The sequence below is a fragment of the Ipomoea nil genome, unplaced genomic scaffold (assembly GCF_001879475.1).
Source record: "Ipomoea nil cultivar Tokyo-kokei standard unplaced genomic scaffold, Asagao_1.1 scaffold2480, whole genome shotgun sequence".
Classification (NCBI taxonomy): Eukaryota; Viridiplantae; Streptophyta; class Magnoliopsida; order Solanales; family Convolvulaceae; genus Ipomoea; species Ipomoea nil.
This window is the reverse complement of record NW_017618908.1, coordinates 1,719,037-1,745,850: the sequence shown is the minus strand read 5'-3', so window position 1 is coordinate 1,745,850 and position 26,814 is coordinate 1,719,037. Positions and strand designations below refer to the sequence as shown.

The window sequence follows — 26,814 nt, the reverse complement described above, 5'->3', positions numbered from 1 at the left end:
AATTGCCACTTGTCACAATGACGTAGGATTCGCGTCAGCTTAGCTGTAAAATCAAGCTTTCTAATGCCCTTTTTGCGGGTCCTGTCATTGGATGTGGACACAGCTTTTAGTAACGCTTCCACTAAGAAAATAAATTTTGTATAATACCAAAAGTGCCCCTTCCCGTCCTGCCCGCGAATAAACCAAAGGCCTCTTCCCTCTCCCCGGGCAGCCCTTTCTCCGCTGCCCGCTCTATCCTACATCCCTCTTTGCTGACTCCCTCCTTTTACTCCTCGCTATCAAAGACCCAATCTTTCCTGCCTTCGTCTCTCCCGTATCAAACCATGAGTCTCTTTGGTCTTGGAAGGTAGATTACTAATATTTAATTAATCTTTTCAAATTCATTATTTTCTTCAATTCTCTGATCATAGTTGGATGATTGATTGCTGTGTTGTTTATGATCTCTGCGTCAGATCTGTGGGTATGAGTTCTTTGTGTTGATGCCAATCATAGCTGTTGAATTGTGTGTTTTTTTTTCTGGGTATATGGTGCTGGAATGAATTTAGGTTTAGAAGTGGTTGAATTCACCCTTCTGTTAAGAGCAAATAAGCTTGATTACTTGGATTGATGGAACCTAAAGAATTGGATTTGAAAGGTGGGTTTTGGTGTTAGGAATAGATTCAGTGGAATGGGGAATGGGAAAGCTCATATATATAGTTTGTATGGAGTTTGATCCATTGAACTGTAAAGACTTACTTGTTCTGTGTAAAGGATGAGAGGAGAATGCTGATATGGATACTTCAACTCTCATCATTCATCCATGCATGCAGGCCTATGTGGAATGCCACAAGGAATTTAAGCTTGGGGACTAAGTGCTTGTTATTTAGAAATTAGTCCTGTTTGACATAACTTAGTGGCCTTCTGTAAAGGCTTAAGCTTTATGGATATAGATCATTGTGCTGTTTGGTTTTCGATATAAGCTTAAGCTTTATGAATGGAGACTGTCGAACTGGTTTTATTGCACGAATCCTGCTGGTTATAACTTATGTGTGTTTATAGTTTCTTACTTGAGTAATATGTTTTACTTGTATGTCAAAGTTTAGCTTGTGCTCTGCTCTTAATATTTTGAGTAGTTCTCGTATTTCTCGCCTCCATTTGTTCCTAACGCCTAACCTGCTGTTTGTGTTCAGGAACCAGAGAACTTTCCGCCCTAAAAAAAGTGCACCCTCGGGGAGTAAGGTTGCTTTTTTTTCATATAAAGAAAATTTTGTTCCTCTTTACGTGCTTTGGGTAAGGCCTAAAGGATAAGGCCGTCTTTAATTCTTTTTTCCTCCTATTGCAGGGAGCACAATTAAGAAAGCATATTGATGCAACTTTAGGGAGTGGGAACTTGAGAGAAGCTGTACGACTTCCTCCAGGAGAGGACATTAATGAGTGGCTTGCTGTCAACAGTATGCTCACTCTTGCCCCCTCGCTCTATATATAATCCACTGCCCTTTTTATCCCTATCTATTTGTTTGCGTGGTTTAAAAGAAAACGATTCTTTCCAGTTGACTCTCTGATAAGTAGACCCACAACTGATGACCAAAAATTAGGAAAAAGAAAGGATTCAAAGCGGGTGAGTGGTATAGGATAACAATGTTGCCTAGGTGGGCGAGTAATAATAGTAAGAAAAACACATCAATGTACACATTGCTGACCTAAAGAAAAATAAACACTCGGCCAAGTTGGCGGACTTGAGCGCCTAGTTGGCCGACTCGGGCGCCTAGGCCACATAGTCGGCTGGCCGACTAATGTCTGCCTAAGGTAAAATCCCCTCAACCTAGGGGTGCCTAGCACCTAATCGGCTGCCTAGGCCCATTTTTGCAACAATGTAGGAGATCATATAGGCCCTGTTTGGTAAAATAGTTAGCCTATCAGCCAATTTTGCCTTATTTGACCACTATTAGCTGTTTGACTTGGTTAAATAATCAATACGAGTATTTGATTAATTAATTTTTTGTAACAACTTATTGCTCCAAAATGCTAAAATTCAAAAAGCTGCTCAAAGTAGTTTTTTCGATTAGCTTTTTGAAAAAACCATTTTGCATGTAATCAGCTATCAGCTAACAACTAATTTACCAAACACTTTTCTACAATCAACTAGTCAAACCTACTAACCCAACCAGCTAACAACTATTTACCAAACACCCCCATAATGTTTAAGGAAGCATTTAAAATTTAGGTCTTGTTTCTATTAACCATTAATATGAGGTTCCCTAAAAGGATAAGAACCTTCCTGCAAGGAAGGTTGTCAAACTTGTGTATATACAGCTTTTGGTGCTAGATATTTTCTTCTAATGCTACGGAGAGGTTAAACTTCGTACTAGCTCAACATATATTTCTTCGGTGTACTGATATTCTCCTACTTTCTCAGCTGAATGGAGATTATTTTACCTTTTGATTTTCAGCCGTAGATTTCTTCAACCAGGTGAATCTGCTCTATGGCACCCTGACAGAGTTTTGCACACCCGATAACTGCCCTACAATGACTGCTGGCCCCAAGTATGTTACATATGAACTTGTCTCATGTTCTTTGCAGTTAAAAATTCCGAATAAATGGATGCATTTAAGTCACTATTATCTCATTATTTGTATCCAAACTGGGTAATACTGGCAGTTTGACATTTCAAACTATCAAATAAAAAGTTTCATAAAATTAACATGTTTGGCATTGTGAGAAGCATAGTTAATTTCAGACACGGTTTTATTGACTTTTATGGATGTTGGTTTTCAGGTATGAATATAGGTGGGCAGACGGTGTACAGATCAAGAAACCCATTGAAGTTTCAGCACCGAAATATGTTGAGTATTTGATGGATTGGATCGAGGGCCAGTTGGATGATGAATCCATATTTCCTCAAAGGCTCGGTAATGCTTGATCTTTTGTTCATTTTCCTGTTTTTTTTCTTATCTTTTTCGGTACTATGGTTCGTTCTTTTAGTTGTCAAAGCAGAATGCTTATTTACTTCTTGTTTAATATGCTAAATTTAGGTGCACCGTTTCCTGCCAACTTCAAGGACGTTGTGAAGACAATATTCAAGCGCCTGTTTCGTGTATATGCTCATATTTATCACACCCATTTTCAAAAGATTGTGAGTCTCAAGGAAGAGGCCCATCTAAACACCTGCTTCAAGCATTTCATACTATTTACTCATGTGAGTTCTCGACTTTGAAGCCTAAATTGGTTTTCGTTTACCATTTTACGTGAATGTTATGTCATTTTCCCACCAAGACCAAATCTAACCATCAACTTGTTTAACGATAGAAGTGTACAAATTACCAAAAGATTTTAACTTTCAATTCACTAATTTTGCAGGAGTTCGGGCTTATTGACAAGAAGGAGCTTGCCCCGCTCCAAGAGCTTATAGAATCTGTTATCGTGCCTTATTGAGTGTCCCCTCTTATCCATTTCCCCGCCATGAAGACTGATTATTCTCCAGAGACTTGATGGCATAATGCCGCAAGAATTTCCAGTTACAGCTTCTTCACCTTTTTATGATTTGGATGACTTTACCTAGTACTCCATCAAAGGATTATCATTAAACTTGTTTACCTTGATTGTCATTAAAATCAGGTGTTGATGTTTATATTTCTGCCTAAGAACATGAACAGATTGCGCATTTTAGAGTTGAAAATGAAGAGTTCTGGTTTGCAAAACTGAATTGTATGTATTGTTCAAGTCTTAACCATTAAAATCAGGTGGGTACCTCTCTACCAAGGGATGGAATGGCATCTATCCAAGGGATGGAAGGGCAGAGGCCTTTGGTGTCCCCTCCAGTCAAGAATTGGGGCCTCACAATCACTAGCCAATATGCTTTTCTCTCATGCCTTTCTTCGTTCATGATTCGATCTTCTGGTGTCCTAGGCGTAGAGGAACCACACCAATCCATCCCGAACTTGGTGGTTAAACTCTACTGCGGTGACGATACTGTAGGGGAGGTTCTGCGGAAAAATAGCTCGACGCCAGGATAATAAAAAGCTTCTTCATGAGTTTTTTCCACTTATGGAATACCCTTCCCAAATTAGGGTTTAGGGACTAAATGTGAAAACAATCGAATAGTCATCTACCAAACTTAATAGTTAGGGACCTAATTTGGAAGGGATATCATAGTCGAGGGACTAAAAGTTCCACAATAGCACTCCATACGAAAGAAAGAGTAATACTACATGTACTCTCACATTCTATTCTATTTTTTAAAATTGAATTAAAAATAACTTCAATCAAGCCTCGTTAATCGTACCAGACACAAAATGGGACGGAGGGAGTACTTTTTTTTTTTTTTTTTTTTTTTTTTTTTTTTTTTACATCTTCTTCCAATAAAATCAAGACATGTGGCAAGAGTTTTACTCCGGAAAGAAAATTGAATATTTTATGCTTAAAGTGAACAGATCTCTTGAGTGCTGTGATTTACACCCTCCCAAATGCATTGTCGGACTGAGGTGTGAATTTGGGATTGAAGATTCAACCTTTTGGGGAGAAGAAAATAGAATATTTTATTTTTCTTTTGCATTTGAAACATTGAATAAATTACAATTTGCATGTACTAAACAGCACCTCAAAAGGAAAAGGGGCAAAAAAAAAAAAAAAAAAAAAAAAGAGGTATAATTGGAAGGCATTATCTGCAATAACAAGATTACAAAGAAAAAGTTATGTCAAAGGCAACAAGTGCTTCCTCAGAGGGCCTATAAAGCAAAAATGGCCATTTTGAGCAAACACATCTATCCATCAAGTGTAACCTGTGGAAGTCTAATTATTTCTGGGTGACCATATTTGGAAACCGCAACACCATACGCCCCTGAAACCACGGCTAGAACGCCAAAGACCATGCTGAACAGTTGAACGTTCGCTAGCAACTCCCCTCGAACTTGACTATCAGTGGAACGACACGATACCTCGTTCCCCTGAAGCCGGCAACCCTCGGGCATCATTGAACCGTAAAGAGTAAATGCGGTCTGGTAGAACCAGAGGCCTTGAAGTGTTATCGCAATGCCACTCGACAAATCAACGGGGAAGTTGGCTGGCACGAGGGCCCCGGCAATGGTAGTTACTATGCAGAGGCCTATAAGGATGACGAGGATGAGGTGGTAGTAACCCTCGAGACCCTTGTGTGTGGTCGAGTGGAAATAAAATAAGAAATACTCCGCACAGAAAGCCGTGGATGCAATCAAGCACAACGCTTGATGAGGTAAGGGAAGGAACCTGCAAAAGGAAACCGCAATTAGTAGCCATATATTCAACGTAATACTTATTTACCCAAGAAGAACAACAAACAAATCGGACAAAGACAGACTTATTAGCTTCTATTTTTCTTGCTTAAAATGGCATATGGTCCAAAATCTCTTTCTTTTTGAGAAGAGAAAAAAAAAGTCTTATCTAGTATTAGGTAGTATACTTCATTTTTGTCACATTGCGAATTTATGGACAATTAACATAACAACTCCTTGGCTTCCATAAGTTTTTGAATTAAAAAATTTAAAAACATTCGAACATATCTGTTTCTATAAAATGTGTAATGGTCTTTTTTGCCCCTACCCAGAGCGGAGTCTAACTTTGAGCGATGAGGGAAACTCATAACAACTACCTGAGGGTGTATATTGGGTAAACCCCGTCTTATGACCCTAGCTGGAAAAGGACCGCAATGAGGTAAACCAGCCTAGGTTGCCCATAGCTGACCGGCTTAAATCAAGGCCAGTCGAACTTGTAACCTTGTGATTACCAAGTTAATAGCCTGACCAACTTGACTGGGGTTGCCCCCGAGTGGAGTATAACTTTGTTAGCATGAGAAATGTGCAGGCTGCAGCTTTTTTTCTGTTTAAAATTCTTTATATTGTAAAATGTAAAATAAAGTCGGTCCATATGAGCTCATGTAAACATATTTTAAAAGTAAATTATATTGAATGTTACACCTTTCGTGAACTACAGAGTATTAAACACAGGTCCCACAGCATCCAATTTCAAACAAGGCCATTCTTTTTTAAGCCTAAATGGACCACAGGATAATGGAGTACACTATGGCAACATTTTTATCAAAGAACTTCTAAAATTCAATAAAATGTAATGGCAAGACCCAAAAACTGCATATAGAATTTCACAGAAAGATTTAGGGAAAAGGCCCGGTTCATTTTGGCACTGAGCGTTATTATATATAAGGAAATAGAGTACCAAAATCTACAGTGAATAAGATAGTGATAATGAAGCCAGATTAATGAACTTCAGAAAGTTATTTGCTATGACTTGTTTCCATTCTTCTTTAACTATGTTTATCATCATAATAACTTAAGCTGAGCAACTTTATCTTGTCTTGAATACTGGCAAAGGGGAAATAATAATATGTGGATGCTCTCCAAATCTAACTTAAAAGTACTGTAATACATAACGCAATCAAGACGAAAATCGAGAAAATTCTCAAGAAGATTGAAACAGGAAAGCTGACCTGGTTTTTTCGGAGAGTAGTACTATGATTCCAAACACGACGAACATGAGAAGCATCCCGGAATGCTCAAAGTTATTCATATGAGAAGGATTCAAAACGCCACCAACAAAGAGCCTGAGGTGGGTTGAATAGAGCAGCTCGATACACAAATCAATGAAACCTCCAATTGCTATGACATAAAGCTCCAAGTACTTCAGCTTCTCATTGAAGACCGTAACAGGGTTCCACACCCTTACCCGGAACGCTTCGGGGCTCGACACAAATCTGACTATTGAGCACAACATATGCCACACCCCAACCACAAGAAACAGTGTTCCTGGTATAACATGCCCAGGAAAAGACCCCATATGTTCTTTTGAAACTACGAAGACCTTTCCCAATCCACTCTAAGATCCTTTATCGATAACAGCTCAATCTCCACGGCCTATGGCAAGTTTGCTACCAATCAACAAAGGCAGCCTTTGGTAATAAAGAACAACACCTCCTCAATGATTCTGTAAGACAAAACCAAGATTTCATTTCACTAGAATACCCAATTCTAACATCCTCTGCTCCTTTTCTCTTCTAATTGTATGCTAGCTAAGCAATAAAGATGGATGCTTTGACACCTTTTTTCAACAAAGGAGGGCTGGAAAAAAAAAAAGAAAAAAAAAAGCTTTTTCACAAATTATCTTGCATACTTGGTTGTTTGAAATCAACAGATTATGGCCTACTCCCAATAAAAAATTCTCAACTTTTTCAGTTCCCCATACAAACAAATTGCTGTTCCATCAAAGTATGCTTTTCCTGTGGCACTTTTAGAACCAAAGTTATTTTCTTTCACTGGTAATTCATAATTCTTCAATAATTAAAAAAAAAAAAAAAAGGAACAGTACTTTGGGATTAACATAAAGGCCAAAAGGGCCATTCAGGAACAGTAAGAAAAAACTTGTAACAGCTGAAAGGGAACAAATTCGCCAAAATAAAGGAAGATGCAAAGAAACAAAGAAGGTTCTTGTAGCTGTGGAAATTGAAAAAGCAGCCTGCAAAAGTCAATCATGCATGCCTAGAAAATTAAAAATCGAATTCTTTATTGCTGTGAGTTGCCAAGATTGACAAACCCATCACAGATCTACCACAGGGCACAGACGATTCAAATCAAAGACTCAAACTTTCACAGTCAACAATCTCGGAGGAAAGAAAAAAACCCAGTTTCTAATCTCGATATTGCCCCAGTAAAAATCATCACAATATACAAAAGAATGGCACTGCAAAAGAAAAAAGAAAACGCACTTACATGAGTGTAGTACCAGTAGAGAGAAAAAAGAAATACTCCGTAATTATTAAGTGATTGGAAGCCTAATTGAAAAAGGCAATCATTTTCACTTTTCTCTGTCCCAGAAAGGGAAGAATGATGAGAGGAAAGGCGGTCCGCGTAGATGAACGCTCGGGAGGAGCTGCGCAGATCAGAGAAAAGGGCGATGATGATGGGGTCGCGAAGGAGAAAGCTGAAATGAAAACACAAAAAACGACGGCTATATTATTGCGTTATTATAAAACGAATTGCTTGTCTGCTACGTGGTTTTTAACGATTGCGGTAGCAATAAACGGATTGCCTGTGTCCTCCTCGACTTCACGCACATGCCCGTACGCGTTTTACGTGTGGCGGTGGGTGAGAGAGAGAGAGAGAGAGAGAGAGAGAGAGAGGAAGAGAGAGACAATGTTGGGGTTTTGCTGTTTTGGGAACGGGGGTTGACTCTTCATCCTTGATTGCATTTTCATGAGATTGAACCCGTTTGTTAATTATATTAATATTTAACTATGAGCATTTGATTATTTAAATCATGATGCACACGATTGCAAAAACGATGCCGTTTTGACGTTCAACTTAAAAAAAAAAATCAATTTTGATTGTCGTTAACGGCGTTATGTTGTGCATAATTTGAAATATATATCCATAACTTCATAACTATACATTCAGAATTGCATAACTACACATTTATAACTTCATAATTATACATTCAGAATTACATAACTACACATCCATAACTTTATAACTATACATTCAAAATTGCATAACTACACATCCATAACTTCATAACTATACATTCAGAATTGCATAATTACACATCCACAACTTCATAACTATACATTCAGAATTGCATGCATAACTACACATCCATAACTTCATAACTAATATTTCAGAATTGCATGCATAACTACATATACATGACTTCATAACTATACATTCAGAATTGCATGCATAACTACACATTCATAACTTCATAACTATACCTTCAAAATTGCATAACTACACATCCATAACTTCATAACTATACATTCAAAATGTGAAATTATAAAATTATGAACATATGTTTATGTAACTAACGGCAATCGAAAATGATTTTTTTTAAAAAAGTAAAACGACGCTGTTTTTGCAACATGCATGATGCACACGGTTGCACAACATAATTTGCCTAACTCAGCTAAACACTTAGGCTAGATCAAAGAGTTGCTCCCACATTGCCTAACTCAGCTGAACACAGAGCCCCTCACTTTGAGAGGTTGCTCCCACATTGCCTAACTCAGCTGAACACTTAGGCTAGACCAAAGAGCCCCTCACTTTGAGAGGTTACTCCCACATTGTGACAGGCGAGACTCGATCACGGGTCATTATTCTCAAACTTCACCCTTATGACCAACTGAATTGCCCATGCGTAATGATTTACAATTATAATGGTATGAATGAGTAATTTTATTTTTATGTAATTGTTAATAAATCACATAAAAAATTAAATTGTACAAACTGTGTATAATTATGCGAGAGACTAGACTAAAAAAGTGCTGGTAAAAATTAAACTTATGAAATAATTTTTTACTTTTGAGTTATATTACTAATTTTATATCTTTTGTTTACTTAGCTTCCATTTGTTACACGTAAAAGTAATGAAGTTATTGATGTACCTACCACATTAATTTTTGTTGTTGTTGTTGTTGTTTTCTTTTAACAATTTCAAAAATATTTTATATGAACTAAAAGGGGAGGGTTGAAAACTCCTATTGTCACACTATCTCTGCAGTTTGTGAGTTGATGAGCTAAATTTGGAATTGTTTTCTTAATCATATTCATTGCAAAGTTAATAATTGCGTAGATTGATTAGCTATGCACGTCGACTTTGAACATCTTGAACTTTATATTTTAGATTTTAGAAAATTCCTTAGATGGCATCTAGCAACCTTTGACAGCAGATTGTGTTAGAGTGGTTTGTCTTCTTCTCCCAAAGTATCAAAAAATATATATTTTATATAAAGTTGTTGTTAGTATTATTAAATGGGCAAAGGGTACAAAGTGGCTTGTGATCCACTGGTATTTGGTTGGGCCCTTGTGTTGGAGGTCTAAGATTTGAGCTTAATCTGTAGATTGTATATGTGGATATCCTTCTTTTTCCTTTGCAATAAAAAAAAAATGGTGATTAATAGAAATGGTGAGTTTGAATTTTCCTAGTTCCTTTGTAATAATTAAAAAAAAAAAAGGGCAGATGGTGATTAATAGAAATGGGAGTTTGAATTTTCCTAGTGGCCTAGCCTAAGATGTATGGCAATTTATATCGTGGACCTGTCCACAATGCAATGTGGACTCTAATTTCAATACACAAAATTTGATTTCATAATAAACTACAAAATTCATGTTCATAATGCACATGTTAAGTATTTATGTGTCCTTAGCTATATAATACACATAATTCATGTTTATTATATCGTATTATGTGTATTATGAACATGAATTCCGTGCCGTGTATTGAACCAAGGTCCACAATATATTGTGAACGCTAGTCCACGATATAACGATTGAAGATGCATTTGACTATATGAGACATTAAATGTTGTCTAGGTAGTAATAATGGTTCCTTTCGTTCTTTATGTTATTGTTATATATATTTTTTGAATGTTACTGGTCCTATTACATTGTAGTATTTGTTCATTTATGTTATTGTTATATAATTCTTATATATTTTGATGATTATTGTTGTTAGGGATGGAGCTACTGCATGTGGTGGCAGCTGTCCCCTTCCCCACCCTACTCCTTTATATGTATGTATGTATATATATATATATATATATATATATATATATATATATATATATATATAGTGAAAGGTTCCCGTGCGGTTGAATGCTTCCCGTGCGGTTGTACGGGTGATTAATGTGCGTGAGATTTGTACTCAATGTGCGTGAGTATTGTGTCTAATGTGCCTGAGATTTGTACTTAATGTGCGTGAATGTGTAAAATGCAGCAGAAAATATGGATGTCAGTTTCTCCTTTCCCAATGGGGTCGATCACCCTTCGCCGAAGTTCCCGCGTGATTTACGGAGAATCGAATTGCAGGTTTTTCGTGAAAAAATGGCGCTTAATCTTGGAAGTTGCTGAGGACACTCAATATGCAAGAACGAACTCAACACAACAGCATAACATACATAAGCAAGCTAAGGCAGCACTGCAAAGGTTTCCAAGAGAAGAGAGAAACAGAAAGAGTTTTTGAAAGAAGAAGTAACATTAAAGCTTGGGCTTTAATATGCGTGAGTTTTCTGTTTTGCTTCTTTCTGAGCTCGTAATTCTGAATTACTCACGCACATTAATCACAAATCTCACGCATATTAAGCACAATATTCAGACACATTAAGTACAAAACTCACGCATATTAACATGACGCACATTAAGTACAAATCTCAGGCACATTGAGTACAAATCTCACGCACATTAAGTATAAACCTCACACACATTAATCCTCCGCACATCCGCACGGGAAGCAACAAATGCACCTGATCCCTTCCCTATATATATATATATATATATATATATATATATATATATATATATATATATATATATATATATATATATATATATAGCATGCCAATGACATTGTAATCTAATGGCACGAAGTAGGTTGACTACATTGTAACAGAGTCAATAGTACTAAGATGATTTTTTGAATCCGATTGTCTTACTTCAAGTTATTTGATATTAGTATTTTTTGTTATTATATAATTTAAATTTTAATAGGATCAAGCCTGTTATCAGGCTCTATTTTATTTTATTTTTTAAAATACAATTTTTTAGAAGAAGTTAATAGACAATAGTAGTATTAGCTTGAAGATGGCGATCATGGGGTGCCCACGTCCAAGGATTACGACCGGTAAAGTAGTTATTCCACTGCATGAAATAGTCCCAGCTGGCAGTTGGGCACTGCATTTTTAATTAGAAAATTTAATTAAAACCCCCATATTTAATTTCAATTTCGTAAAAATTATGGGAAAAAAACCTGAAAAATTACCCATTTTCCTGAATTCCTTTACCTTAAAAAACAATCGCACTTTATTTACTGACTTTTTTTTTCTTAGTGTTTTTATTTTAATATCAATAAATATTATATATAGACTCCATAAATAATTTCTTTGTTAATCCAATGATGAGAGCCAACCATGTCGTCTTCATTCTTCCCTGTATTCATCGCCCACTTCTCCTGTTCTCCCTCTGTAATTTTAGTTCCATGCATCATGTAAGCCTTCTCCAACCCCCCCCCCCCCCCCCCCCTCCCCCTCTCTGCATATACATATAATTACATATATGCATATATAACATATATACTTGCGCCCCACGTATGAATACAAGAAAGACAAGACCCGGCATGCATGCATGCATTTATGTCTACTTAACGACATATCCAGTTTTCTAGCTCGCAAAAAGCGAAATCTCTGACCCGATTTTCTAATTCTTCTGTCCCACGTTTCAGAAATTCAAAGGATTGTGGAACAGATCGACGGGGATCGTGGAATTGAATGCTGTAATGGGGTGCTAGTTTTTGGTGGATTATATTTTTTTTCTGGGAAAGTTTGGATCTTTGTTTCTGGGAATGAGATTTGGGCATGGGTTTAGGGAATCTCGTATTGATTTGCAGTGAATAATAATTGGTGTTTTTTGAGGATCATCGGAGAAGCTAAGAATGTCGTCGAAGGTGGTGTACGAGGGGTGGATGGTGAGGTATGGGCGGCGGAAGATCGTGAGATCCTATATTCATAGGCGGTATTTTGTGCTGGAGAGTCGGTTGTTGGCTTACTACAAAAGGAAACCTGAGAGTAACAATGTGGTATGTTCCATGTGTATGTATATATATATTTATATATTTCTGGTAGGTTCTGTAACGGGTTTTTGTCACTTCTGATCATAGAAATTTAGTAACGTTTCTAATATTGATACACGATTATGGAAATTGTAGCTATAAGTCCACGATTTTTATTTTATTTTATTTTTCATTTTTAGTCTAGATGAAATCACATCAAATTTTGTCACATTATTTGTGTACGACGACGAAAGTTTGTAGGCTAAAATATCATTCACATGACATGTTCTTTCAAAAGGTGTGATTTTAAATTTGTCCTATGACTCACTGCATACTCTCAAGTAGAGGTTTTGAGTTTAATTTTATTCGTCACCATAAAAAAAAAAGGTGTGACTTTTGCACCAAAAATGGTAACTGAGTGAGTGGAGCATGATTCTTGTACTAAAAGATCAAGTTCAATTCTTGTCAATACCCTCTTAGTCGAGCATGTAACACAAAGTCTTAATTCTTAGTTCAGTTTACATCTCTTGTGTAATTTATAGACCATTATTTTACTAAAAAAGTTATAATCTTGCAAGTTGTATGTTAAAATTCAACAAGATTTCAAGACATTTCTTCATATTCATGCACTAGTAGTGAAAATGTCATCAAATTCGTAGGAATGTATATATATATATATACATATATATATATATATATATATATATATATATATACATGTCTAATGTTGTATCCATTATATTATATTGTTAGGTTCCAGTGAAGACACTAGTGATAGATGGGAATTGTAGGGTGGAGGATCGAGGGTTGAAGACTCATCATGGACACGTGAGCTGTTCTCGACCTAATATAGTTACTTCCTGCGCCTCCTTTACATCATCTTTTTATATATTTATATTATGCTGAATTATATTATATTATTTCTTGTCCTTTGTTTTCTAAAGAAGGAGAGAATTCTCCATTTAAAACCAATAAACCTGGGAATAATGCATACACATCTTGGAATGTTTGGTAAATAGATGTTAACCGTTAGCTGATAAGGTTAATAGATTTGATTAGTTGATAGCATTAGCTAATTATCAAAAGATGTTTGGTAAATTAGTTGTTAGCTGATAGCTGATTACATGCATGTAAAATGACTTTATCAAAAAGCTTATTAAAAAAATTACTTTGAACAGTTTTTTGAATTTTACCATTTTAAAGCAATAAGCTATTACAAAAAAAATTAATTAATCAAACACTCATATTAATTGTTTAACCAAGTCAATCAGCTAATAATGGTCAAATAAGTCAAATTGACTGATAAGCTAACCAGGTTACCAGGACCTTAATCCTTTCTCCCGCAAGTATGCTTAATACTTCTTTTTTATCTTCTTCTTCCTTTCTTTTATTATTTATTTATTTTTATTTTTATGTTTTATCTGTGAGGGGTAATACTAATTCTTCATATTTGGCAGATGGTTTATGTCTTGTCAGTTTACAACAAGAGAGTGCAAGACAACCGTTTCACGGTATGCAACACTCTTTCTTATATATGCAAGACCTAATTGCATGATTTTTTGTGGTTCAGGGACACAATTGCATTGTTTTTGAGTTCGATGACCTAATTGCACTTTGGTGTGCAGTTCAGTGGCCTATTTGACCCTCTATGTTTGTAACACAGTTAAATTGATTGATCAATCTAAAAATAATAATAACTTTGCGTCGCTAACAAGTCACAGAGTGAAGTATAGAATATGGCCTTATTGTGTTATCGGGATAGGGATATAATTGTCCACACGAGCTTAATTCACTAGTTCAGTAAACTATTTGAAAGAATAGATCAAGGTTCGAACTTCGACAGCGGCAGTATAGGGATTATGCCTAAAGTGAGTAGAACCCCTGTGCAGTGTCTGCTGAGCCATTGAGCCACCGTGATTTACATCCTCCCAAGTGTTCTGTTCTGAATATGAAACCATGTTATATATATATATATATATATATATATATATATATATATATATATATATATATATATATTCTGCTTGCTCAGTACTTATGTTTGGGGAAGATATCAATTCATGGAAATGGTATACTCTTTTTCCAGATGGCATCTTTCAACATTCAGGAGGCTCTAACATGGAAGGCGAAAATCGAATACGTGATTGATCTGGTTGTTTTATCATCTGATAATGTCTTTCTCTCCTTAAACTCCTTCTCCCAACTCTTAGTTGAGCTCATATTGTTCACAACATGAATTGATCGATATTCTCCATTCACTTTATACTTCTTCCTCAGAGGAATATATAAAAGCATAATATATTAAAATAGTAAACGTGCAGTCCAACTATCAGCTTAGACCATCTTTCAGTTGTTCCCGGTCAAATGAGCTCAAATAAGATGGGAGGGAGGGAGTGCCATAAGAGTTTTTCTTTTATTCATGTTTCATATGCCTTGATATGAGTTGATAACTATAATGTGGATGGTCTGCAGCATCAAGACTCAGTGAACACTAATAGCATTTCCTTTGAATATAAACCTGACATGGAAAGGAATGATTCATCATCAGATAATGAGAGCCAGTAAGTCTCATGTTTTTTTTGGTACTTCTTGGAATCTTCTGCAGCATAAAGCATGTTTTTTCTTTAAATGGTATATATATATATATATATATATATATATATATATTTTTTTTTTTTTTTTTTTTTTTTTTTCTTGATGAATTTATAAGTTATAACTGACCATAGTAGGATGTGGTTGGTGAATTTTTAAAAAAAAATAAAAAATTGTTCTAGGCCAAAAACTTGAGAGTTTCGAAGAATAATGGACAAGGTTAGAGGATCCATTCTCGTCTGTGTACGCTAAACTTTGAGCTAAGCTTTTTCAAGTAAGAGTTAAATTCTGCAAGCTCAACCTAGACTGAGTCTCTCAGTGGTAGAATACCCGATATTATATGCAAAAAAAAAAAAAAAAAAAGTATTGACTTTGCCATAACATACTAGACACTAACCTTGCCCACAAAAGGCGAAATTCCCTCGCCCCAGGGCTCCCACACCAGAGCCCGATAGGATAGTGGAGAGGTAAATCACAGTGAACTAACGGCCCATTAGGTGGGAGGACTAGTGCGTGCCCACAACGAGCCCGATAGGATAGTGGAGGGATAAATCACGGTGAATTAACGGCTCATTAGGTGGGAGGACCAGTCCGTGCCCACAACGAGCCCACCACATTGGGTGTAACTCCCACACCGCGGTTGTCAAGGCTCGATCCTGTGTCCTTACCTATAATCTACCACCCAGGAACCTGTGGTAGCTCAGAGCCTCAGACACTAACCTGGCTCCATAAACTAGTGTTCTCAAATCTCAAGGCTACATTTATGATTATATGAGTTTAAAAGGGTTTGCAGCATTAACACTTACCTCGGTTTTCCAGGTTTAGTGCTGCTGAAGATGAGGAGGATGATTCTAACCAGGAATTGTTGAGGAGGTCAACAATTGGGCATGGTTAGTTGTTGCGTAGTTTCCTTCTAACTTTAACATCATCTGACTTCTTTTCTTCAGCTGAAACTTATGAATCTTTGTGTTATCAGGTCCTCCTGAGTCCATATTGGACTGGACAAAGGAATCGGGTTCCGATTCTGCAAACCAGAATGCTAAAGCTACAAAGTACTGGCGCCTGGTTCAATGTCAAAATGGTGTGTTTACGTTTTGGGTATAACAATCATTTAAACTGTGAGAAGAAGAGCGTAAATGATACCAATATGCATATGGTTGCAGGGCTTCGCATATTCGAGGAGCTAGTTGATGCTGACGCTGTATGTGATCACCTGCAACTTTGAAATGCAGAATCCATTATAGATTATAGCAATAGTTCAGGGTGTTATCGTGACCAGTTTTCTTTTGTGTAGCCAAAGAGATGCAGAAGAGCAATGAAGGCTGTTGGGATTGTTGAAGCTAGCTGTGAAGAAATCTTTGAACTTGTAATGAGCATGGACACAACAAGATTTGAGTAAGTGGTCGGTTCAATGGCTCAATCCAGCTAATTTTTTTTTTTCCTCTTTTCACTAATAATCTGTAAGACTAGTACCCTCACCGAGACTAATCTGGATTTGGCTTCTACCGAGGCCATGACCCAAAGTTTGACTCTTACTCGGTGAAGGCCTGGCCCAGAGTTTTTTAACATGGCAAACCCATATAAGAGTCGACCATTCAACCTTGCAGTTGTATTAGCATACACTTATCAACTGTCTTAAACTGTTGGGTCGATCTAGCTAATTTGAACTCATGGACTTCTTTTGTCCCCTTCTATCAATCTTCTGCTGCATATAATATGAAAAGAGTAGAAAATCAGTCCTTGAATGAAGAAACAGTAAATTTAATGAATGAACTAGGCTCTTGTATAACCAGCTTGGTTGGCGTGACTGGCCGTGCACTCTCATCCCTTAAGAGAGGTCGGGAGTTCGAACCCCTTCTCATATGAAAAAATCAATCTGCTTAGCACTTTGTACCTTAATTGGGCCGGCCCGGTGCGAATGGGGATCAGAGTCTGCTCAGGACACCTCATGGCCTGACAAAAAAAAAAAAAAAACAAAAAAACTAGGCTCTTGTATCCAAGATCTAATCATATTTCATGCACTTTTTAAGTTTTTAGTTTATAAATTCTTCAATAACAATTAGTAATTCCTGTGCTGTGCAAACTATTACTGTTCAGGTGGGATTGCACTTTCCAATATGGTAGTTTAGTTGAGGAGGTGGATGGGCATACAGCAATACTCAATCACAGACTTCAACTTGACTGGTTCCCCATGTAACAAACATTTTCCCGGTTTCTTTCTCTTCTTGCTTTCTCCTTTTCATACTCAAGTAAAGTCACGCTTTTTGGCTATGGCAGGTTCGTGTGGCCCCGTGACCTCTGTTATGTGCGTTACTGGCGTCGAAATGATGATGGTACCTACGGTAAATGCTTCCATTTCCATGACATTCCGTTTCTTCAATCCCCCCCACATTACAGTTCTCTTCTGTGAATGTATTCTTGATGGATTACACCGTTGTTGCTGTGCAGTGGTATTATTTCGTTCCAGGGAGCATGAAAGCTGTGGTCGACAACCAGGATATGTGCGAGCACACATCGAGAGTAAACCCTTTGTTGCTTTGCCTTGTCTAGAATAGTTTTGAGGTTTCAACTTTAAGTCTGCTCTCATGTTTCTGGTTTCTGCAGGTGGTGGATTCACTATTTCCCCCCAGAAATCACGCCATGGGATTCCCAGAACAAAGGTTCAGTATCTCATGCAGATTGATCTGAAAGGGTGGGTAGTGGGTCATCTCTCATCATTTCAACAGCACTGCCTGTTTCAGATGTTAAACAGTGTTGCAGGTGAGATCATATGCCAAGCAAACTTGTCTTCGGGAACTATCCTGCAAATCTGCAATAAACCATACTAAAAGGCTGAATCCAACCACGGACAACCGGGTGAACTCAAGCTTGGGGTTGGACTCTCCCTCCAAAACAGAAGAGGGATGAACAAGCTCTGATACCATGTTAGAATCTAAAGATTGGGCCACTCAACTGGACTGTAATGCACATGGACCAAACCACATTAAAAGACTGAATCCATGTTATTAGAATCTAAAGATTGGGCCACTCAACTGGACTGTAATGCACACGGACCAAACCACATTAAAAGACTGAATCCAATCAATTAGCTGGTCTAACCCATGACCTTATAAACCCATATGTTTCTCTCTTATTTTTCAATGTGACACTCCAAACAACGTGGTGTGCACCACGCGGACCTTACCCCAATCTTGTTGTGTTTGCTACCTCCATGTCTTCCTCCATGATTACTCCTCTGGTCTCTTCCTGGCATGAAATTTCTCGGGTCTGAATCCGAATGGTAATAATTCTCCTATGTAATCTCCACTTGTGCTTTCCTGCAGGACTTCGTGAATACTTTTCACAAACTGATGGAAGGACTGCAGCCCCAGGAATCCCAGCTATGGTTGATATGGCATCTGTTTCATCTAAGAGGAACGAGAAGTTCAACGAGAATTCTTCTCCTCATAACCGCAGTCCTTCTCTAGATCAAATGAGCGCTGCAAATAAAAAAGCAGCAATGTTGGATGAATACTCTGATGAGGATGAAGACTTCCAAGTGGCAGATCAAGAGGTTTATATTGCACTTCTGTTTATCATAATTTCTTCATTCATATCGCTTTAACCATGCTTCCATGAATATTTACAGGAAGGGAAACCCCTCCTTGAAAATGAAGTGAAGAAAACAGGTATGCTGACAGTTTACTACAAATCATTTTCTTATATCTATATTTATCATCAGGAAAATACATATTTACACTCTTACCGTTTTGAAGCCCCTGAAGAGGAAACCACAGACCAAATCGATTTCTCCATTTTCTCTGGCAATCTTCAACATGATGACCGAGATGATGCTCGTAACTCCTGGAATATATCTGAGGGAGGCAACTTTAAAGTTCGTGGCAAGACTTTTTGCCAAGACAAATCAAAGGTCCTTAATTCATCGATCTCCTGTTTTCTTGATATATATTCATGCTTTTTAAAGAAAACATTTTTTCTTATTTGCTTGAACATCACCCCTGGACATTTCTTACTAGGTTCCTGGTGGTAAACATATGATGGATCTTGTGGCAGTGGATTGGTTCAAAGATACAAAACGAATGGATAATGTTGCAAGGCGCCCAGGTTGTGCTGCACAAGTAAGTTTTCATAGTAATAATGCCCTGTGTCTGAGCAAGAGCACGTGAAGTTTATAAACCATTACATATAAGCTTGGACTGTTAGTTTTTAACGCCTTGAAATCAAATATAGTACTGAAGTTCTTAATTTTTAATATTCCTATTCCAGGTTGCTTCAGAAAAAGGACTCTTCTCTTTTGTTGTAAATCTGCAAGTGAGCCATGTCAACTCCTTACTTAATTTCTGTTTTTTTTCTTTAATTGTCAATGGTTATAAATTTTGAAGACGGCTTTCTTCTTCTTGAAGATACCCGGGTCAACACAATACAGTATGGTTTTCTATTTTGTCACAAAAGAATTGGTACCCTCTTCCCTCTTCCAAAGGTTTGTTGATGGGGATGATGAGTTTCGCAATAGTAGACTAAAGCTAATCCCAGCAGTGCCCAAGGTACTTCCATTTGAAACCCGATTGGTTCTTTTTGGTAGTACTAACTACTAAGTATTCATTCCTAAACACATTACATTGAAGGTGTTGGATGTGAGGTTCGATATGTTATTGTCTATATTGTAGGGCTCGTGGATTGTGCGCCAAAGTGTAGGAAGTGCCGCTTGCTTACTTGGGAAAGCTGTTGACTGTAACTATTCCCGAGGTCCCAAGTATTTGGAAGTAAAGACTATTGTTCTCTTACATCTGCATATCTAAACATCAGAGTTGCTAGTAGGAAATAACGTTTATTTCAGTTCTCCAGTTTTCCATTCTCTATTCTCTATATTCAAATTGGAGAAATGTATAAATAAACGCGTTTTTTGTTTTCCTTTCTCCAGTTTTCCATTTCTTTAGAAAGACGGAGAATTTCTACTGTTAGTACTCATTCTAACGCCACTTACTTGTCTATAGGTTGACGTTGATATAGGCTCTTCCACAGTCGCAAATGGAGTATTGGGGCTCGTGATCGGTGTTATAACAACACTAGTAGTTGACATGGCTTTTCTTCTACAGGTATATATCTGTCTATTTCTTTGGTACATCTGAGTGAAATGGAAATTGAACCTAAGACTTACGTAGACTCATAACTTATGCTGCTAGACTATAATGCCTTAGTCAAACCAAAAACCCAAATTGAAGCATGTGCTCCATCTCAACTAAAAGCCTAAGCTGATAGTTGGATTGCACATTAATGGCTATATGCTCAACACCCCGTATTCAAACCCATGACCTTTGGCATGACTCTAATACCAAATTGAAGCAAGTGATCTCCCAACTAAAAGTCTAAGCTGATAGTTGGATTGTACATTAATGGCTATATGCTCAACAACCCATTCTGCCAAGGAAGAGAAATACTCACTATATCCTATTTTCTGGTGTATATCATAAGCCGGGCATATCCTACTCAGTCTTAATCCTGACTAGTTGGGTCGCTACATGGATTCTTTCGTGCCAGTTAGCCTAACAACCACCAAAATCTGATGTAGGCCTGAAAATGTTTTAATGGGGTGATTTTTTATTTTTTATTTTTTTTGGTTTAAATTGTGCTAATTAGGTGTTTTACATTACTATGCTACTCAGGGAAACACTCCAGATGAGTTGCCAGAGCGGCTCCTGGGGGCAATCCGTCTATCGCACATAGAACTGTCATCTGCAGTTGAGCTGAATATGGAGTCTGATACCCCCGCTACTTCTGAATAGAACAGACAAAAGCAAGCCAGTTTTCACAAGAATCGGTTTTTCATATATACCTTAGTTTATGTTGTTTTCTATTCCTGATGTATCAATTAGTTCAATGTTTTTTTCTTTTTCTATGTAACTCCCAACTACATGAGGATCATGTTTTTGTAGCATATAGAGGGTTGAAGGTGATCCCGGTTTTGGGTTGATTAGGGAACACATTTAGAAGCAATGTATAAGAAAGATACGGAGTATTATTTATTAATCACAGCAATACTGAGATTGAAGCAAAGTAATTCAGATAGGAGGATCAAGATCTACAGTTTCTTACAGGAAAGCAGCAGGAGAAAAAAGAGAATAGCTCGGGTTCTTGAAATCAAGTCGATGGAAGGATGTCCAGCGCAACCTCCTTGAGGGAAGGCATTGATTCTTGCTGATGCAAACAGACGTAGGAATTCCTCGTTTTCCTCAGAACTTTCCATGGACCAGGATAGCACCTGTTTTCAGCGAAATATATGAGGATTTGAGACTGTTCATAGTGTTCTCCTTGTGAAACAATATTCTTAAATTTCTGCAATTATGTTTTTCTGGAAAATTGAGAGTGGTTAAGGAAGCAACAAACCTGAACAGGACACCTCCATTTCGTCCTTTAAAGTTGTGAATGTAATATACGGTCTCCATTTGAGGCAGCAGAGTAGTGGAAAGCGCGGCCAGCTTTGGGTAGAAGAATTTGGGATAATCTTAGTCGTTATTATGGACAAGAACAGAATGATTGTAACATAATCACACATGGAAATGAAAAAAATTACGGAACTTTTCATGAAAAATAAAAGAAAGGAATCAGTGATTGAGAGTACAAAAGGATACATCCAGATCTTATTCGATCCAGCTCTCCATTGAACACAATCAGTTTCCGGGAAGTGTTCACAACAGCTTCTTTGTAAAGCTCTTCAACCACAAGCATTTCTGGATTTCAAAGACAAGTATATATATATCAGTTCCATGAAATGTTCATAAACATACAATGATCTAGAGTTTGGGGTTACCATTAACGTTAAAATATGGATAGGCAACCAAAAACAGTTCATCTTGTGGCTTTACACGGTCAGTCATCTTAACTTTTGTTGTGAAACCAAAATCCTCAAATAGTGACGGTTTTGTCAGATAATCCAACTTGAACGAAGCTCCTTCAAAAGCTGATTGTCTTGCAAATGTCACTTCATTAGCCTCCGGAAAAAACTGAAAGGTTTAATGCAAGTTTCACAGAAGGCACCTGGTAGATTAAAAGAGCTTAATGGAAAGTAGTGACTATGAATACTTTAGAATATGAAAACAAGCTGCCAAAACACAAGATCGAAATCAAATAACCAATGACTTGGAGTAATCGAATACACAGAATTTTGATAGAGCTAGACAGAGATCATATGTCTACTATGTGTACGGGGTAGAAAGGCAGCCCACAATTACACCCCTCAAATGCTTCTCAACCCCCCTCCCCCCCCACCCCCCCCCCCCCCCTTCCATCACGACATTAAAGCAGCTTAGGAGACGTACTATTCTGGTTCGTGTGGCCTTCTCAGGAATGATGAAGAGGTCACAAAATTCACGGATTAGAGTCATACTCCCAGTCATTTCTATCCCACCTTCACCATCACCTGATGCACATTAACACTGGAAAGTAAATTGCCCGACAAAATAAGACAGCTGATAGCAAATAGATGCAGAATAGCCGTGCTCAACAGAACAGTCAGAAGCAGTAAAGGAAATAGCGTAAGGCGAATTGATATTGGGATATAACCTGGAACAGATTCCAACCCAGCAGTCGGAAATTCAATTTCCTGCATGGAGAAAGTTGTCACTCTATAGCTCTAAGGTATCTCCAGACTAAGAACACTTCTTTATTTTTCAGCCACTTCAGATGTACATGAAAAAAGAAAATTATCTCACCATCAGCTGCCTGTCGTCCTTCATAGCCAACTCAGTAGCATCTTTAACCTAATCATCAGAATTATTACAAAGTTATAATTGTAAGGAATACATACAATGAAGAAGCAAAGCATACGTTTAGGCCATGCATGATAGTCTAGAGTCGGTCAGAATCAATTAGTATAATATAACCCCTGGCTCAAGTAGCTATGTAAGCCTTGATGAACATTATTTACACCACAACCGTGAAGAACCTGTACTTCCACGGCTATGAACATTACCTATCCTTCTAAAACAATGAGTGCATAGTAATTAAGTGTAAACATGATTAGAATTGGCAAAGGTGCTCACCATGCTTGGTGAGCTAGGTATCATGATACAAGGAGCAACTTCCAAGTTCCCAATTTTATCCATATTTCCATTCACTATATTGAAAGGAAAAATGATTCCAATGAAAGGGGAATCAAACAGTAGTTCCAATACAATCAAACTGAGGGGCAACCCCAGCCAAGTTGGTCAGATTGTTGATTTGGTAACCACAAGATTACAAGTACAACTTCAAAGAGCGGCATATCAATCTTCTTGGTCTGAGCAAGTTAGCAACCTAGGCTGATTTACCTCCTTGTGGTCATTTGCCAACTAAGGTCACAAGGCTGAATTTATCTCATGCACACACTGACACACTTAAATAGTGGTTGCGGGTTTCTCTAGTCGCTCAAAAAATAATCAAATTGACTTTAATTAAGTTATATCAATCCATTTCTTTTCCAAGTGCACTTCATCCTACAACCAATGTTGTAAAAATCGGCCTAGGCGCCCCTAGGCCGAGGCGATTTCAGCGCTAGGCAGCGTCGACTATCTGGCCGAGTCGGTGCCCAACTTGGCCGAGTTGAGTTACAACTCATAACTCTGAGTGGGAAAAGTGGAGACGATATACACGAATTACTCGGTCGCCTAGGCACGGTAGGCGCTAGGGGCTCCCCGGGCGACCATCTAGGGCCTAGAGCCTTCTGCAACATTGCCTATAACACTGAAGTTTCGGATCATCAAATGCATTCTTATTTCATAACATAATGAAACACTCCGTACAAGAAATGAGTGAATGGAAAGCCATACTTGTTTAAGCAGTTCAGAGTAGTCATTAGGGAAGGGAACATCAAAGCCAACAGAAGCAGCCTTGTCCCCAGCACCAGCAGAGCAACTAATCACAAACCCTCGATTTCCTGAAGCGATTCTTTGATTTCTGTGAATAGGAATTGAATCTTTTTGGAGCTGAAAGTTTCTGCAACTATGGCCCTATATCACATTTCAACGAATCAATGAAAGCCCATAAAGAAGAACATAGAAACAGAGCAAATTGGGATCTTACTCGTGAATTTGAGAGCATAGAGAGTGGGATTGAAACGCCGGAAGAGATTGAAAGACTGGATAATGGCATTCTGAATTCGCACCCTCGGGGAGTGGAGAGTTGGGGAAGGAGTTAAAAGGATTATATACGTATGGTCTAGCCATTTAGCTAAAATAAATAATTGAAAAAAGGTCCCTCAATTGTTCTCAAATTACAAGCCTGATCCATATCTTTCGATTATTGTAAATATGATATTTCAATTGTTGACCTAATTTTAAATCAAGTCTCTATATTTCAATTATGTAAATATTATGGGATTAAATCAAGAAATAAATATAGCATCACTTAGAACAATCACAGTAGTGATTTTTATTTAATTTTTGAGGAAATTTTTGGTGAAGTGAAAGAGAGAAAGATGAGAGAGAAGGATTGTTGAGATCATACTACAAGAACTTGATTTTTTTCTGTGAAGTGGGCCCCACCACAGCGCGCTGCGCAACAATAACATCAGCGTTACCATAACTTTCTTTTTTCTTTCTTTTTTTTCCTGAAAACTAATTTTCTTGTTTTTTTAAAAAAAAAAAATTCCCATCCTTCCTACTCTCATACTTAATCTTAAAATTTGTGCAAAAAAAAAAAAAAAAAAGCTTAATATTTTTTGGTAGGTTAAAACACAATATCCCTAAGAAGAAGAGATAGCTCTAGAAATATGAAAAATCGCTACGAACAATATATTGTCAACAGTTGAGGAATCATTATATTAATATTTCTCGTGAAAATGTGATACACCCATAATACAATGTTACAATATAATAACTATTATTATTTACCTATCTAGACATACATATGACTATGCACTGAAAAATATATTAAATTTGTCTTGAGCCTCCCATCTTATTCTCTTATCACTCTTTTATGGAGTTCGTTGCTGCTCAGCTTCTCCCAAATACTATCTATCAGACAATTGAGCTAAGCCCGAGCAAGACAGGATACCTTCCCAATCAAGTTCAATAATGTCGGATTATAGACGGCCATGGCAGACCATATATATATATATATATATATATATATATATATATATATATATATATATTGAATTGGTTGTTTCAATTGACGAAGTATCCTCTGATGACTCCGCCACGGCTAAGAGACTCGTAGTTGGGATTGAATTCATAGGAACCCCATTGATTAATGCTGGGGTTGTAGAGGTACGTCATCAGATCATCAAACCTCCAATTGCAGACGTTAAACTCCGCTTTAGACGCGCACTGGTAATTGTGTCGGAAAGCCATGAAGGTGCCCATGTTGGTGGAGCAATTGTACATTGTCGCCGACGGGAAGAACGTCCGGACCTTCAAGTCGAAGGTGTACTTCTCCCCCGCCGCCAAGTGCTTCAGTTCCAGCGACTCCTCGAACGAGAAACACCGGATGCTTAGGTAACTTGTGTGGTTGTTTTCTATCTCCACCCTCTTCATCGTCCCGGCTTGCCCCTTCGCGTCCGGGACGATCATCACCAACACCGCTATCGCCATCATTGCGGCCCTTATCATCACCGCCATCGTGGTCATCCTCCTCCCGCCCTCCATTCTGCACTGCCCGCAGTGCTAGAGGTGCGGGCAGATCAGAGATCAGAGTTACACGTAATATGATGGGTCGACACCAGGTCCTCCCAGTAATCGCAGATTATGCTCGGGCCGGGACCCACACTGGGATCAGTAATATGATAGGTCGACACCAAGTCTTCCCAGTAACCTGCAAATTATGCTTGGGACTCGCACTGAGATCAGAGTTACACGTAATACGATGGGTCGACACCAAGTCCTCCCAGTGATTATGCTTGGGACCCGCACAGGCCCTCCCAATAACTACAGATTATGCTAGGGACCTGCACTGGGATCAAAGTTACACGTAATATGATGGGTCGACACCAGGTCCTCCCAGTAACTGCAGATTATGGTTGGGACCTGCACGGGTTCTCACCTAAAAAGATCGTTAAGTCACAGGTGGGTGATTAAGTTATCCTGTGAGGTCGGGGTGAGGAGACCGGGGGCTATTTAGGATTTTGAAAGGTTGTTTTGCAATCTGCAGTTGGTACCCAAGAGAAAAAATGATGTTTTCTCTCTTGACATCAGATCACTTAGCTTCTCTGTAATTGGTTCTATATATAGTGCTCATGAAATCATGAATTTTCTTAATGTGATCCGCTAAACATGCATATATGCTCTCCATGCCAAACATTTGCGTGTTTAGAGAGGTTTCTGTTTTGAATAAGATTGTTGTCCCTAGAAAATTCGCTATTATTGTCCTAACATTTTAAAATAACGTAAAATAACTGGACGGAGATTAGGGTATTTGTTTAAAGTTTTAGTACGTACTGAAATTATGTAGTCAAAACTCAAAATATAATCAAGATAGCCCTTAATATGGTATCTGTGGTGATCATTTTGTTTCTCAAAAGAAAAGGGAAAAAGAATGGAGATAGGGATTTAATATTTATAAAGTCGATTTTATTACTTGATCGGACCAGGGCCGTATTTTAGGCTGTGCAAACTGGGCTAACGCACAGGGCCCCCAATTTTAGAGGGCCCCAAATTTTAGAGGTTCAATATTTAATTTTTACCTAATTAGTT

The 26,814-nt window shown here is 37.8% G+C and overlaps 4 protein-coding genes across 10 annotated transcripts; 2 read left to right on the top strand and 2 right to left on the bottom strand.

Moving 5' to 3' along the window:
- Positions 1–223: 223 nt before the first annotated feature.
- Positions 224–3,683, top strand: LOC109152845 (MOB kinase activator-like 1A). Its single transcript, XM_019300512.1, has 7 exons — positions 224–346; positions 1,170–1,218; positions 1,322–1,430; positions 2,430–2,523; positions 2,756–2,889; positions 3,013–3,176; positions 3,338–3,683. Exons 1-7 carry the CDS (start codon positions 324–326, stop codon positions 3,410–3,412), a joined length of 648 nt encoding a protein of 215 aa, XP_019156057.1. The 5' UTR covers positions 224–323; the 3' UTR covers positions 3,413–3,683.
- Positions 3,684–4,511: 828 nt separating this feature from the next.
- On the bottom strand, positions 4,512–8,156 carry LOC109152844 (transmembrane protein 45B). 2 transcript variants are annotated; one of them, XM_019300510.1, is made up of 3 exons: positions 7,732–8,156; positions 6,456–7,083; positions 4,512–5,221 (listed from the first exon to the last, which is right to left on the bottom strand). In XM_019300510.1, the coding sequence occupies exons 2-3, from the start codon at positions 6,800–6,802 to the stop codon at positions 4,741–4,743; spliced, it is 828 nt and encodes a 275-aa protein (XP_019156055.1). In that variant the 5' UTR covers positions 6,803–7,083; positions 7,732–8,156; the 3' UTR covers positions 4,512–4,740. The 2 variants fall into 2 exon arrangements, with proteins under 2 accessions (XP_019156055.1, XP_019156056.1); XM_019300511.1 differs by having other exon boundaries at positions 6,456–6,949.
- Positions 8,157–11,909: 3,753 nt separating this feature from the next.
- Positions 11,910–21,053, top strand: LOC109152839 (protein ENHANCED DISEASE RESISTANCE 2-like). Of its 4 annotated transcripts, XM_019300501.1 has the most exons (23): positions 11,910–11,995; positions 12,230–12,583; positions 13,310–13,408; positions 14,014–14,067; positions 14,643–14,708; positions 15,029–15,117; positions 15,968–16,038; positions 16,125–16,229; positions 16,312–16,349; positions 16,443–16,543; positions 17,246–17,341; positions 17,426–17,490; positions 17,597–17,668; positions 17,753–17,908; positions 18,472–18,701; positions 18,777–18,816; positions 18,904–19,058; positions 19,165–19,266; positions 19,415–19,459; positions 19,552–19,692; positions 19,816–19,911; positions 20,143–20,244; positions 20,812–21,053. In XM_019300501.1, the coding sequence occupies exons 2-23, from the start codon at positions 12,440–12,442 to the stop codon at positions 20,929–20,931; spliced, it is 2,187 nt and encodes a 728-aa protein (XP_019156046.1). In that variant the 5' UTR covers positions 11,910–11,995; positions 12,230–12,439; the 3' UTR covers positions 20,932–21,053. The 4 variants fall into 4 exon arrangements, with proteins under 4 accessions (XP_019156046.1, XP_019156047.1, XP_019156045.1 ...); XM_019300502.1 differs by lacking the exon at positions 11,910–11,995 and having other exon boundaries at positions 12,211–12,583; positions 13,310–13,384; XM_019300500.1 differs by lacking the exon at positions 11,910–11,995 and having other exon boundaries at positions 12,211–12,583.
- On the bottom strand, positions 16,615–24,308 carry LOC109152841 (protein LOW PSII ACCUMULATION 3, chloroplastic). Of its 3 annotated transcripts, none has more exons than XM_019300506.1 (10): positions 24,206–24,308; positions 23,953–24,132; positions 22,858–22,905; positions 22,709–22,748; positions 22,465–22,565; positions 21,957–22,149; positions 21,778–21,876; positions 21,533–21,650; positions 21,242–21,407; positions 16,615–16,853 (listed from the first exon to the last, which is right to left on the bottom strand). In XM_019300506.1, exons 1-9 carry the CDS (start codon positions 24,272–24,274, stop codon positions 21,287–21,289), a joined length of 969 nt encoding a protein of 322 aa, XP_019156051.1. In that variant the 5' UTR covers positions 24,275–24,308; the 3' UTR covers positions 16,615–16,853; positions 21,242–21,286. The 3 variants fall into 3 exon arrangements, with proteins under 3 accessions (XP_019156051.1, XP_019156052.1, XP_019156049.1); XM_019300507.1 differs by lacking the exon at positions 16,615–16,853 and adding an exon at positions 19,169–19,258; XM_019300504.1 differs by lacking the exon at positions 16,615–16,853 and having other exon boundaries at positions 21,147–21,407.
- Between the last annotated feature and the right edge of the window lie 2,506 nt (positions 24,309–26,814).

Coding starts and splice junctions, on each gene's coding strand:
- LOC109152839 (XM_019300501.1), top strand. CDS start 12,440: ATGTCGTCGAAGGTGGTGTACGAGGGGTGGATGGTGAGGTATGGGCGG. Junction 15,118..15,967: donor TCATCAGATAATGAGAGCCA/GTAAGTCTCATG, acceptor TCGGTTTTCCAG/GTTTAGTGCTGCTGAAGATG. Junction 18,702..18,776: donor TCCAAGTGGCAGATCAAGAG/GTTTATATTGCA, acceptor GAATATTTACAG/GAAGGGAAACCCCTCCTTGA.
- LOC109152841 (XM_019300506.1), bottom strand. CDS start 24,274: ATGCCATTATCCAGTCTTTCAATCTCTTCCGGCGTTTCAATCCCACTC. Junction 24,133..24,205: donor CTATGCTCTCAAATTCACGA/GTAAGATCCCAA, acceptor AATGTGATATAG/GGCCATAGTTGCAGAAACTT. Junction 22,150..22,464: donor AGGCCACACGAACCAGAATA/GTACGTCTCCTA, acceptor TAAACCTTTCAG/TTTTTTCCGGAGGCTAATGA.
- LOC109152845 (XM_019300512.1), top strand. CDS start 324: ATGAGTCTCTTTGGTCTTGGAAG. Junction 1,431..2,429: donor TGAGTGGCTTGCTGTCAACA/GTATGCTCACTC, acceptor TTTGATTTTCAG/CCGTAGATTTCTTCAACCAG. Junction 2,524..2,755: donor ACAATGACTGCTGGCCCCAA/GTATGTTACATA, acceptor GTTGGTTTTCAG/GTATGAATATAGGTGGGCAG.
- LOC109152844 (XM_019300510.1), bottom strand. CDS start 6,802: ATGGGGTCTTTTCCTGGGCATGTTATACCAGGAACACTGTTTCTTGTG. Junction 5,222..6,455: donor CTACTCTCCGAAAAAACCAG/GTCAGCTTTCCT, acceptor TTCCTTTTGCAG/GTTCCTTCCCTTACCTCATC.